The sequence below is a fragment of the Pelodiscus sinensis genome, chromosome 1, assembly GCF_052426305.1.
Source record: "Pelodiscus sinensis isolate ZL-2025 chromosome 1, ASM5242630v1, whole genome shotgun sequence".
In the NCBI taxonomy this organism is placed as follows: Eukaryota; Metazoa; Chordata; order Testudines; family Trionychidae; genus Pelodiscus; species Pelodiscus sinensis.
This window is the reverse complement of record NC_143052.1, coordinates 24545360-24560012: the sequence shown is the minus strand read 5'-3', so window position 1 is coordinate 24560012 and position 14653 is coordinate 24545360. Positions and strand designations below refer to the sequence as shown.

General features: G+C 40.5%; 1 protein-coding gene across 3 annotated transcripts in view; it reads left to right on the top strand.

The window, feature by feature from the left end:
- The window catches only part of RSBN1L (round spermatid basic protein 1 like), a 78176-nt gene that overhangs the window by 43291 nt on the left and 20232 nt on the right, over positions 1-14653 (top strand). For all 3 annotated transcript variants that reach the window (XM_075926681.2, XM_075926678.2, XM_006137518.3), the window contains one exon: positions 2999-3642. In XM_075926681.2, the coding sequence (XP_075782796.2) occupies positions 2999-3642 (644 nt within the window). The remainder of the gene's footprint in view (positions 1-2998; positions 3643-14653) is intronic.

Sequence of the window (14653 nt, the reverse complement as noted above, 5' to 3'; positions counted from 1 at the left end):
CCCTTTCCTGGCCTACAAACAATAGTGTTGCCAAGCTCATATCCAGAAGCAAGCTCCCCACAGACCAAGACACATCAATGCGCAGAATCTGCCATAATCACAGGTGCAAAACCTGAAGACTTTTATCTCAGTAATTCTCTCTCCTCTCCCTCTTCTCCTCTTCCCCCCCCCCCCCCAAATCTTTCAAGATTCGTGGCTCCTACACCTAGTATTGTTATAATGCAAATTCATAAAGAGGACACTGCTGGAAGTGAGGCATTGGCAGACTCAGAAGGGGAAAGGGGTTCCCCTGTCAGGGGTACTCAATGGAGATGATGGGTAGCGTCACTCCCTGTCAGAATGGGAGGAAGGCTGATGCAAGCCCAAGACACAGCAACAGCTGTCAGTCAACACCGCCTTGTGAGACTTGGGAGGTGGATGGGATCTGCCAGCTGTGGAATGGACCAATCAGCTGTTAATGCAGGGGAGGGACCACTGAGGGAGTGGCCCAGTCAGCACCCTGAGGTATAGTGTCCGCTCTGCAAAAATCATGGACTTCTCCTGTTTGAAAAATTTACTTGGCCAGGGAGGGAGCCTCAAAAGAAAGGCAATACTGGGGAAAACCTGGACATATTGTAATCTTAACTATACATGTCTATTGCACCATTTGCTGGATGTCATTCAGAGCACTACATGCCCCCAAAAACTCTGGATGAAACTAGACAATCACAACTTTCTTGAATGGACTCTGTCATGGCTCCTTCCCCACTCTGGCATGATAAATGCAGAAGTGGGCGTCAGCAATTACCCTAAAATCTGATCTCCCCGGCTTTGGCATAAAAATCTTAAAAACCTAGATTTTGGGAATAAAACTTCTGCTGCCACAACCCAAATGTTGTTAAAGAAATCAGGGGAAAGATCATTTGGGAAATTATACCCCTAAAGTAAAAATCAGGGCACACTATTAACCAATCCCAGGTTAATAAAGAAAAGAGAACTTTTATTATTACAGCAATATTCCTGTTGCAAGCATAATGACTAGATGGAAAGGTAACCAAATATACTCATGGAGGAACTCCATGGGCTTAGAACTTAGTTACAAAGAAAAGCCAAAACATCTTTTTAAAAGTGCATGGACATCAGATCCCATACCCAAACCATAAAACAAGAAAACCTAACGGATTTATCTAAACTTTACCCTACCTACAGAAAGTAAAGAATTGTTTCTTGGAGAGAGACATGTTTGTGTCTCTCTGTAGCTGCAGAGAAACTCACAGAGACCAAGGAGGGAAAAACCCAAATTTCTTTGTCCCAGTTTAAAATTCCTACATACCTTCCTAGTGGTGTAACAGTTAACTCGAACTAAGGACTTAGTTCGAGGTAACGTTTGACTGCCGCTTGTAGCCGCGGGCAGTTAGTTCGGACTAAGGGGATTTAAAAATGGCGCCCGGACGGGAAGATGCAAAGAAAGCCCTGAATATTTAAATCCCCCATACCAGAGTGTAGGGGGTCCAGCCTAGTAGATTGTGTTCCAGCCCTGTGGAGGGTGCAGCAGCATGGGCTCCCCAATGCTGGAGGGGGGGCATGAACCTCAGGGGGCCAGATCCAGGCAAGTTGGGGGCTGCATTTGGCTCCTTAGCCTGAGGTTCCCCACCCCTGCTCTAGAACCTAGCAGCAGGGTGTCCTCCAGCCCAAATACCTGCACCAGTTTGCCATCAGAGCCTACTTGCAGGGTGTCCTCAGCTAGACACCTACAAGCCCTTCCCCTCCAGAGCCCAGCCTAGAGGTGTCTGCCCATGCATGGTCCCGGTCCCTAGTCCAGAGACCCACTTTCCTATAGAGCCCCCACTTCAGGGTTCTCGCCAGAGTCCAGGGATCTAGAGAGAAACAGCCTGATGCTGGGGGCCTGGCTTGTATGAAGTTTTCCTACACATTGTTCCTTTTCTTTGGGGTGTGCCAGTAACTGTCCAACTTGTCATTCTCCTTCCCCTGGCTGTCTTCTGTCTTTGAGATGGAGAGCTGAGTTCTTTGGGGGCCAATGGTCCCTCGGGCCAGGCAGCAGCTGTACAGTACCAATTCTGTGGGGAAGAAGGAAATTCTGTGCAGAATTCCCCCATGGTCAAATAAAAGATACTACTTCACTCACCTTATCTCTCAGACCCTGAGACCAACATGGCTACAGCAACATTGCAGTCTACATTTAAATCATTTAACCTACTGGCATAATTGCTGATGAGGTTGCACCACTGATTAAACAGAAGAGGTAAGATTGTGATTATTACAATACTTTTCAAGGTCAACCTGTTTTTGTGTGCGCGCCTTTCTTTGCTGTCTCCCACACCCATGTACATCTTATTCAATAGTATGAGTGGAGGAAAAACAACATTTAAAGTAGGGTTTTTACCTTTTTCAGAGTGCATGTGTAACCCGCACCCCTGGGTGTGGTACACTGTCCCTTTTAGTGGTATTGAGACCACTTATAGAGAGTGTGAGCCTGCTGTACAACCTTAGTTAATATCCACCTGGCTTTTAGCTCATGCAGTAGAGGCTCAAGCAATAAGCTCTAGAGATCCCAGGTTCAATTCTGCCTGTCAGCCTTATGCACATATCTAATTAAAAATATTTTAAAAGTGAAAAATCCTGTGTTTTAACAATTGGGCCATGTTTCTAATTATAAATACACTTCTGTGTAAAGTTCTTGTTTCATAATGCATAATATGAAAGTAAAATATGTCTTACAGAATTATAGCTAATGTTAAATTTTGAGGTTCTGGTGATGATGGGTGGTATGGTCAGTAACCTGTTAGAATAAATGATCAGACCTAATATGACTGTATAACATTGCTTTAATTGGTATTTGGCTTAAATAAATATCTCTAAAGTTGTTTGATACTTAATTTATAGTGTTAAGTCCCATTCAGCATGCTCTGTATGGGTAACTTTTAATTCTGTTACTTAAATTGGGGCTTTCATATAGCAGGAAATATAGGTGTTTTAGAAATCTCTTTCCTCTCTACAGGTGGGAAGGAAAAGCCAAAAACTAATGCAGAAGAATTACAAATTAAAAAGGTAAAGAAGAAAAAGAAAAAGAAACATAAAGAATGTGAGAAAAGGAAGCGTCCAAAAATGTACAGCAAATCTATTCAGACCATCTGCTCAGGATTGGTTTCTGATGTTGAGGATCAAGAAGCCAAAGGCATAATTGATGATCATTTTAAGGATTTCAGTGGGAAGAATATGGATTCTAAGAAGGACTGTGGGTCCAAGATATCAGAGAACAGCGAGTTTCCATTTCTCTCGTTAAAGGAACCACGGGTTCAGAATAAACTCAAAAGGTTGGACACGTTGGAGTTCAAACAGCTCATTCACATTGAGCACCAGCCGAATGGAGGTGCATCAGTTATCCATGCCTACAGTAATGAACTCTCTCACTTGTCTCCTGTGGAGATGGAGAGATTTGCGGAAGAGTTTGTGGGTCTGGTTTTTAGTGAAAATGAAAACTCTGCAGCTTATTATGTAATGGGTATTGTTCATGGGGCAGCTACTTATTTACCTGACTTTTTAGACTACTTTTCATTTAATTTTCCCAATTCACCAGTGAAAATGGAGATTTTGGGAAAGAAAGATATAGAGACAACGACTATGTCAAATTTCCATGCTCAGGTAAGAGGTTGCATATTTATTTTTTAAAAATATCTAATGGTTTCAAATAAACTGTAAAAGTTAATACATTTGCTATCAGCTAGGATGTACAGGCAGTCCCCGGGTTACATGGATCCAACTTACATCGGATCCCTACTTACAAACGGGATGAAGCAACCCCGCACTAGCTGCTTCCCCCAAGCAGACCAGGGAGACGCGAAGCTAGCGCCCCCCCGAGCAGACCAGGGAGACGCGGAGCGGCTTTTCTCAGCAGACACCTCAGCTTGAGAATAAAGGACTGAGGGAAGTGAGGTGTGGGAGAATAAAACTGAGCTCTGGAGAAATGTTTGGCTAGAGTTTCCCCTACAATATGTACCAGTTCCGACTTACATACAAATTCAACTTAAGAACAAACCTACAGTCCCTATCTTGTACGTAACCCGGGGACTGACTGTATAGATAAAACTGAAGATTAGGAATAGGAAAATATTTGAATAATCAACTGTTTGTTAAAATATAGAAGATAGGAAAGCTTTGTTTGCATTCAAACATTACATTGTATTGTTTGATTAGTTGAAGTGTGCATATGTTTCTGCTTCTGGAGATTTGTTGTTCTTGATTGAAAAATACCCATCATGTTTAGAGCATGAAAATGAGTTTTCTACCTGGTCTTGGCTGCATTTACATATTTGAACATGAACCACAAGGCTACAATTTGTATGTTACATAATAGTAACATTTTATATGTAAAGCCCATTTATTGTATATTAGGGTATATATTGAGGCTTCTAAATGAATCTTTTCAATTAACTGTGTTCCCTTGAAAGTTATTAAATCATGTGGCAAAAAAAAGGGGGAGGGGGGGTCAACTTCCTGAATTTCTAACAATAGCTGCTGTTTGCTAGATATGTCTTAACTTTAAGAGCTATAAAAACAGTACTTCTCAGTGGAACAAAAATCATTTCAGCTTGTGTAACTTCAGGAGACTATTTTTAGTTTAATGAGATTACCACCAGTGCAATATAATCACCTGTGTAGATGTTCATGAAAGAATTAAAGAAGTTGAATAATACTGTTTTTTACATCAGATTTGGATAAGTCATGTAACTGTTTACCAGAAAAAAACAAGTTACTACATAGTTTTAAAGAATTTTCATACACTGTTTTACAAACATCACATATAACTTTCATCTATATAAATGTAATGATAAAAATGTGTGTTCAAATGTGAATAGTGTACCACACATCTTATTTGTATGTAAAGCTTTGCAAAATAACTTTTCTAAAATGTGCGGAGTGTACCAAAAAAACTATTCATAACACCCACAATTAAGACATGTTGCTATGAAAACTCAAAGCATCCTGTTATGCTACAGAACACCTATATTCAACACTGCTACAAACATCTGTTAGTCTTACTTCCCTTCTTAAATGTCAACAGAAATACAAAGATTAAAAGTAAAGGCTTCTAGAATTATAGAATAACCACCAAAACCCGTGGTCCCCAACACGGTGCCCGCGGGCGCCATGGCGCCCGCGGGGGCACTTGCATGCGCCCGCCAGGTGCTCGGGGCTGGCCTGGCCCCGGGCACGCGGCGCTTGAGTGCCAGGCGTGCGGGGCACGCGGGGGGAGTGCCGACCCCGGGCGCGCGGCGCTTGCAGGGGGGAGGGGGAAGCGCCGGGCGCGCGGCGCTTGCGGGGGGGGCGGGGTCCCCCCCGGGCGCGTGGCTATGGGGGGCCCCGGCCCTGGGCAAGCGGCTATGGGGGGGGGCCGCCCCCGGACCCGCAAGTGTCCCCGCCCCCTGGTGCCCGGCGGGCGAACGGCCATGCCCCCTGGCGCCCGACAACCTCAAAAGGTTGGGGACCACTGACCAAAACTGTTTCACTTAAGACAACTTAAGATGGATCCAACTTTGCATGTAATTGTGATCTCTTATTCCATACTGTACTAAAATGAACTTCACTTATTTGCATCCTCTCTTATCAAGCAATCCAGATGATACTGTATGTGGCATGTCTCATTATTTACTCTCACACCAATCTGTTTTTTGCAAAGTTTAACTCAAAATAATGATTGTTTCCCAGATTCATACAAATATTGAATAGCAATAGGCAGAGAATTGGTATCCATGAAACTATATGAGAAGTAACAATGTGCAGACTCCTGTTCATTTCCTTGAGATCTTTGGAACTATTTTTAATCTGTTTAATGTATACTATGTTGATTTTTATATAATGCTAATTTTTAGTAATATCAATTCAAATGCATTCCAGAAATCTAAATATGTCAACACAGCTGTCTGCTTTTCTCCATCAGACTCCATAAACTTGTCATGTTGATTTGACTATATATATTTTCCATAAAAGCATGTGGACTGGCATTAAAGTAAGGAAATATATTTTTATTGCTTAGTCCCTTACTAGTAATTAACTATTAAGTCCATCCCAGGTAAGATGGGGCCTATAATTACCTGAATCATCTTGTTCATCCATTGGCTTTCTTTCCCCTTCTTTTTCTTTCTTTCCCTTCCCCTTACTACTGCCAGAACAGGGCCATTACAGCAGCTAGTTGTAAGCTTTAGGTGAGGAGGCAGGAAGTCCAGAGGATAGTTAGTGACACATGTACGTTTGTGGCTTATGCAGTTATGCACTGAAGTTAAAAGCTACTATTCCTGCATATTTGGTCTCCTAAGACATTTTACGCAAGTGAAACTGGAGTTCAAACAGTGGCCTGGGATTTTCTAGAAGTACTTAATTCCAGTTCAACTTTTGCATTAAATTGTGCATGCAACTTAAAGCAGTCTGTACCACTTTCCTTCTCCTTTTGTATTTTGACTTCCTGGTTTTAAAGTTAAATCTTGAAATAGAAAATCAAGGAGCTCAAAGTATAAATTCTCACTGCAACATACTGGGGTTGGGTATGATTTGTAAAGTGCAGCAACATGTGCTGTTCTGATTGTCTTGTGTAGACTCAGCTGGCATGTCCTAAAAGGTACCTAGTTTGTATTAACATAGTCTTGTTTCACACATGCTGTTAGTGTAAAGTTGTTTCTCACTTACTTTTAAAACCACCAGCAGGGTGATAGTCTGGGCACCTTACAAATCACACCCTTCTAGTGCTCTTTGCTGTCATCCTGTAGATAAGTTCACTGTAATTTAGGGCTTGAAAAATGTATCAAATGATTGCTAGAAGACTGAACCTGCTAAGGGGCCCTTGAAGAATTCCGCAGGGATTTCAACAATTTCCACCCCACCATCAATCTCAGCCTGGACAAGTCCACACAAGAGATCCACTTCTTGGACACTACAGTACAAATAAATGATGGTCACACAAACACCACCCTATACCAGAAACCTACTGATGAGTATTCTTTCTTAGATGCCTTTAGCTTTCATCCAGCAAACATCACATTATCCATTGCCTACAGCCAAGCCTTAAGATGCAACCACATCTGCTCCAATCCCTCAGAAAGAGATGCATGCCTCTAAGATCTTTCTCAAGCATTATTAAAACTGAAATACGCACTTGGGGAAGTGAAGAAACAGATGGACAGTACCAGAAGAGGACCCATAATTCATCTACTACAGGACGGGTCCAACAAGGAAAATAACAGAACACCACTGTCTGTCACCTACAGTCTCAGCTAAAACCCCTTTTGGGCATCTTTGATAATCTAACCCTATCCTGGGAAATGATCCCTCACTCCCAAAGACATTAGGAAGCAGGGCCAGTCCTTGCCTACAGACAGCCCCCCCACCCTGAAACAAGTACCATCAGCCACACATCACACCACAGAAACACTAACCCAGGAACCTATTTGTGCAACAAACCCTTGCTGCCATTTCTGTTCAATATCTAAACAAGAAACACTATCACAGGACTTAACCACATTAACCACACCATCGGGGCTCATCCACCTGCAAATCTACTAACATGATCAAATGCCAAATCAGATGCAATAGGCAATCAAATGCCAGCAATGCTTCTCTGCCATGTTTATTGGCCAAATCAGATATCAAGAATTGTAACATACACAAAAGTAGAACACTTTTAACCTCCCTGGACACTCAGTAATGAATTTAACTAGGTCAGTTCAGTCAGCATGGGTGGCGCACATTTTAAAGTAGCCATCCTTTTTGCAGAAAAACTTCAAAATCAGACTACAAAGAGAAACAGCAGAGAATCATAGAACACTAGAACTGGAAGGGACCTCCAGAGGTCATTGAGTATAATTCCCTGCCCTCATTGAAGGACCAGGCACCATAATTCATTTGCAAATTTAATACAAATTAGGACTGAATGGGGACTTAAAATGGTTACAAAGTCAATTTTTTCTCTTGGTATTCATACTTCCCCATCAAGTGCTGGCAGTGACTCATATCCCCCTGACTGAATTGACCTCGTTAACACTGGACCTGCACTTTCATAAGTAACTCCCTTTTTTTGATATGCTATTACATTCCTACTTCTGATTTCCACTCCATGTATCTCAAAAAAAAAAAATCATGTTTTTTATCCATAGAACTTTATGCCCATATAAATCTGTTATTCTTTAATGTGTCACAGGACTCCTCATTTCTGCAAATACACACTAGCACTGCTGTTCTGACTTAAACTCATTGTTAGGACAAATCACAATCACAATCATAATCCAAAATAAGCTTTTATCATCCACCCATCCCAGTTTAGAATTGGAAAACACAACTATTTAGTTTATTAAAATGCATATTATGTGTCTCACTTTAAAAATGCTTACAAATAGGCAGTATGCACATTGTCCAGAATGTACCTTGTAAGTCTGTATTGAGTACTCAGGATAATGTTTTAGTGCAAGGGTGGGGATCCTAAGACCCGGGAGGCTGCATTCAGCCTCCCGCTTTGCCTGGTTCTGGCTCCTGAGGCTTGAGTTCTCCCCCGTAGCACTGGGCAGCCTGCTTTGGCTATCCAGCTCCCCCAGCCACCCACCATGGAGTTGGAGCACACAAAATCTATGAGCATCTAGGCTCTGGTGTGGGAGGAGAATGTGGGGAGTATCTGTTTCCTCAGTTGGGGGCCGCCTTAATGAGGGTATTTTTTTTTCTTTTTTGCTTCTCACTTGTGAGTAGCCCTTTGCTGATTTTTTTTTTTTTTCCTGTGGTTCAGTGGCTCCAACCCAAAAAAGATTTCCCACCCATTTTAGTGTCTGCCTTTTATATACTAATATACTTTTACCAATAATTTGCTTTTTAAAGCCTTCGGCTGTTCTGAAGTCTTAATTAAACTAATTGGATTGTGCTAAAAACACATCTGATTGATGCTATGCTGACCATAGAAATGTATGTTAATGAAAATATTACAATTTTGATTTCATCGATCCCATCTGACTTTCTTTGACAATTTTATGCCACTTCCATGTAATAAATGCTGATGTAACCCCTTTACAGACAGGTTTGGCATAGACAGTTGTATTTTCAGTTAGTAGATACATCTGTTACTACTTCCTCTGCTGGAATCAGCCTATGTCTTTGAATTTGGATTCAGTCATGCAGCCTATATAATAGGAATATTATCTAGCTGCTTTGAATATTTTTTTTTTCTTTTTTTTTGGTGCATGCATGCTTAATATGGTCCCAATTTTCTGTTTAATTGTAATATTCACTTCAAGATCTTCACTGCCACGGTGACAGTGGTGCTATTAGCCTGTGATCTGTCCAGTCTCTCAGAAACCTACCGTTGTTTTTGTAATCGTATTACCTTTGGGTATAGTATCTTGATCAAAATCTAGCCTGCTGTTCAGTTACTGTATTTGTACTCAGTGCATATTTGAAATCTAGGGTACGGTAATTTTAAAGCAATTGGAGAGAGAGAATTCTGCTTAGGTTCTTCATTGCATTCATCTTTGTGGTATATAATGAAATTGTGAACTCTCAGAAAGTTAGGGTTTAATTCTTTTTTCAATAAACCAAATTTGAATGGAGATGGTGGAAATAATTTTTCAAAGTTGTGCTGTTTTGAGACTATTTCATTCACTTAATTTTGTTATCTGAACAAATGACAAAGATCTTGTCATACTTTTATCTGTATTTCTTGAATGGCATCTTCAGCTACTTTGATCAGGGCAAAATATTTTGCTGTTTTCAGACTATAATAAATTGAAATTAGGCAAGAATTAATTCTTCCCTTAGATCAGTGCTGGTAGCTATTAATTATCCAGTCATTTAAACTTGTTTGACAAACTATCCTGTATTAATGTTGTTAATTCTTTTTAGTTTTAAGTTTTTCTGGACTACCTTACTTATAATAATTTATAAAGAACTACACATTTTTAATCTGTCTGGAAGAGTATTTTCATATTTAAGTGGTTTCTTTTACTACAGTGAAAGTGTACAAATTCATTATTTTCTTAGGTTTTTTTTTTTTTTTTTCATTTGGCTTTTATGGCATAATTGCCGACTGATTAGTGCACTTTGGTCATTGTAAGCTAACAAATTTGTGAACGAGGTTGGTTGAAAATTTTTTTTGAAAGATGTGGAACAGGGTGTCCAGTTATCAGTTTCATTTTGATGCCATACTGTGATATAAAATGTCTCACCTATGTTCTCTTCCATTTCACTAGGCAGTGCTTTACTCCAGTGGCAAACATGATCTTAAAATCCAAATAAACTGATTTCTTTCATCTCACAATGAAGATGAATCCTGTATCTTGCTGCTTAATAACTGACATTGTTTGTTTGTGTGTATTTCTTTGAATAGCTATTGGTTTTCATTTCCTACGTCCAGTCACTTGTGTTTTTGTGCTTTTTTTTTTTTTCAACTTTTGGGGATGTTAAATTGGAAAGTAATTTATGCTGATATTCGGTAATCCTTATTCACTCATTTTCAGTATTGATCAGTGTTGATGGAAGAAGTCTTGGGGGCTGCACCCATTTCCATCAAAACTTAGTTCAGGTGTAGTCTCATCCCTCAGGTTCTAGTATTTGGCACACAGTAAAGCAACACCAATTTGACCAGACTCAAATGTAGGGGGTGACACAGGCATATAACACATCCAAAGTTACATAGGAAACCTCTTCCTTTAAATACATTTGGATTCGTTTATTTTTTGTTAAATGCCTTGCATCCATAAATGGTAACTGTTGTTGCAAACCATCTGGAATTTTAATGCATACTGCTAAATCCCCTTTGCAGGTGGTTTCACTGAGATGCAAGAGAAATTTGCTTAAAGTAAAATAGGTGTTGGTGCATCTTCATCCGAAAACAATGGATGCATATCTGCAAACTAGTATTCCATGCTTTGCTGGCTATTTGTTTTTCCTGTCTGTTTACTTATATACTCTCCACTGCTCAAGAAACATCCTGACCAGATGTTACTTTCCTGTTTTTAAATGAGGGCACACAATCAGGTTCTGTCTTGCATAATTCCAGTGGCTGTGGAGTTCACAAACCTGTTGTGCTCCTGATTATTGATCAGTCACCCTCATTCTTTAATGTGGTCCTGTGGACTTCATTGCTTTCTAGGGACAGGAGTATGATCAGGCACATCAGAACAGCAGTTGTTCAGCACAGGTGTAAAGTGATATCCTAACCAAGTGCAGGATGGGGGCACAACTGTGACAGTCTCCAGGGTTGCAGTAAGGCACACGTTCATCTATAAGGCTTGACTCTTCATTTGTCATCACTGATGTGAGGCTCCATCATCAAGGCAAAGGCACGACAGCTAAAGTATAGGACTACTATCTATAAGACCTCTGAGAGCTAGCACAGTCTACTGGTACTATGAGGAATAAGGATTTGACTGTATAACTGGTTACCTGGTAAACATCACCCTTACTGAGCTATGCTTACTAGGTGCCAGCAGGCGTAGCTTCCCACCTGCGGCAAGCGGAGGGCTGCTCCAGCCCCACTGGGGTTGGGAGCTGGCCACTCAGTGTATGGGGTGGGAGTGGGGGCTGTCTGCTATAATGGGGTGCAAGCGGTAGCCCCCTGAATCCCAAATTGGCAGAATAGACACCATCCCTGGCTATGCCCTCATGCCACAGGCCCAGAGAACCTAAACAAAGTGGGAAGATGGCAAATGTCTTACCAGCTCCAAGCTCACTGAAGACCGGGAAATGCCTAAAGGAATGGAATTTCAAAATTGGTGAAAAAAGCACCATTTTATCCTGGAGACTACACTTTGGACAACAATTTATTCGTTGTCCTTTTTCCCCAGAGCACTCACAGGAAAGAGAGAGAGTGGGGACTAGGTCAGAGAAATGAGAGCACATTAGACACAGAATAAATTACTTTTACTGCTCGCAGCATTCAATTTGTTGTAGTTCCTTTGTGTTGCAATACTGAAAATGTGTTTACATTAATGAATCCGAATTTTGCATCATTCATTCAAATATGCAGCACACAGTCACAATATCTGTGCATGCACAATAAGTGTCTAAAATCCTATCTACATTTCAAGCATTATATCTTGAAAACAAGAAGAAATGTGATTATGTACACATGAAGTATGATTAAATCCTTGCACCAGTGCACATACACAAGACACATTCAGTATTGTTCATCAAAGCATTATGCAAAAGGACATGTATTCTTTATAAAGGGCACATAAACTTGCAGTATGAATACACTGTATCTCTTGCTCTGTGTCAGAGTAGTTGCATCTTTTTGTAGAGGCATTCAGTGTGGTTGTTCTAAACATTTGCCAAGTTTGGCCACCTCTTGCTTACATCCATTTACAAGCTATCTCCCTTTTTATCACAAACATTGTCCAAAACACAGCAAGCAGCTATTGTAACAAGATGATGTTTCTTAGCGTCCAGGCTTGACATCAAGTTCCTGTATCCATCTTTCAGTTTTCCAAATGCACATTACACTTGTCATTCAGCTGTTTCTCAGGGTATAATTAAACTGTTCCTTTCTCTTATGCAAGTACCAGTAAATGGCTTCTTAAGCCAGGCAAGCAAAGGGTAAGCTCCGTCTACCAGAATGAGCGGTAGAATGGTATTGCCTCCAAAGTCCATTGATACAATTGATGCAGAATTTCCACTGGTCATAGAAGAAAGCATTCTAGATCAGGAGTTCTCAAACTTCACTGTACCATGACCCCCTTCTGCCATTCCTGACTTCTCTGAAGTGAGGAGAGGGATCCAAAGCTGAAGTCCCAAGTAGAGGGCTTGTTATCTGAGTCCTGATATATTTTGGCCTCGGGTCCCAGCTATTCCAACACCAGCCTTGGTAACTCCATTGAAATGGGATTGTGACCCAGTTTGGGATTCCTAAACTGGGATTCCTAAACATTTTTAGAGACATTCTAAACTTTCCGAAGATTCTGGTGTCCTGGAGCTTTCTAGACCACCTTACATAAATCCTGGTGAACTTTCCACGGTGATGAAACAGGCCTTGCAACATCATAGGAGGGGATTTTCTGTTCATGGACTCTAAGTCCTAATGTGAAGGGTTAAGAGTAGATATGTAGGACTCGTTGTGGCTTTAGTCAGGAACCCATGATGCAAACTAATTAATTGCCTGTGCATTTCCCACTTTAAGATTCAGTGGGTTAGAACTTTATTGATAACATTCCATTTTTCTCTTTAAACAACCCAGATAGTTGATCTACCATCACCAAACTGTCTGATTACTGACTTTTGGCAAATTCTCAGCTGGTAATGACCACACTCCTTTCTACACTGAGGGCAGCACTTACATAGATATTCTGCTGCAGCCTGTGTGTGAGTTCTGCACAGATTTCTGAGAGAGTGGCTTGTGACATCCTGAAATTCTGTTGCCACTCCTGCTCCTCCCTGATTTGGGACACTGTGCTCTCCTTTCAGACAGTACTTGTTGACCACACTTTAAAGCTCCTTCAGGAAAAGGTGTGGATGTGACTGCTTGATTTCAGTTGCCTTCTTTGGTTGCTTTATCCCAGTTTTGAAGTCTCTTCCCAACTGTAGATGTTAGCAGCTGCTTGTTTGTTACAATCCACACTGTGATTAACATAATCATAACCTGTCCTGCATATTGCATGATAATGCTTTGAAAATGGCACTTAATGTCTTTGAAAACATTGTGTGATAGGGCGAAATGAGGCATCATAGCAATTTAATTTGACAGTAAACTCCAGAATTCCTTTGCCTTCCAATAAGTGTAAGTTTTCAACAAGAAAAAAAATCCCAGAGTGTGTAAGAACGCTGTAGCAGAGCAGCATACCCTGGGATGTCTGCCCACTCAGAATGCTGGCTGCAATTTCAAAATATTATTGTACTGTGGGGCTGCAATTAAGGTGCTATTGCTCCGTAAAATCACAGAATAACAATGTAATGTTTATGCATTGCTTATGCAGTGTTTATTGCAGATCACATGACACGTACACAAAATCTATGGTATCTGCATTAAGTGTAGATGTGCCATAGGTCACTTTACTCCTGAATGAGAAAATCCACCAAGGGTTTAATGTGCTTTAACGTCTATATATTTAGCTTATTTGCCTTAACTTTCTTGACCGTCTCCATTTAGACATGGCCTTGGTGTCGCTTCTTTGCCCTTCTTCAGGTTTTTAAGATTTGTTTCATCTTTATACTTTTGAGAGGTTCACCTCCTTTATGCTGTTACACTCTCTAGCTTTCTCCTGCTTCACAAAACCATAACTTTAACATTCCATCCACTTTTTGTAAAATCAAAATTACTTTTGGTACTTGTTTGGATACACATAGTAATGAATCCTGTTATTTCAAGTTAAGACAGAATTTAACCGAATCTTGCAACTTGCCGGAAGTATCTTCTGTCTATAATCCTTTGTATTTTAAAAACCATGTTGTCATATACAGTAAGAGTTCAATTTTCAAGCTGCGTGCTATTTCAGCCAGTTGGTTATTTCAAAAGAATGGTTTGTCTTTTTATAATTGATAGTATGTAGTACAGTTAATACTATTTAATAAGCTTTGTATACAATATTAATGTTTTTAACACGTTTCAGAGAAGACAAAGACAGTATGTGCACTTGGCATTGATTTATAAACTGGTATTGAGTCCTCAGTGTAATTTATAATTGACTTTCAT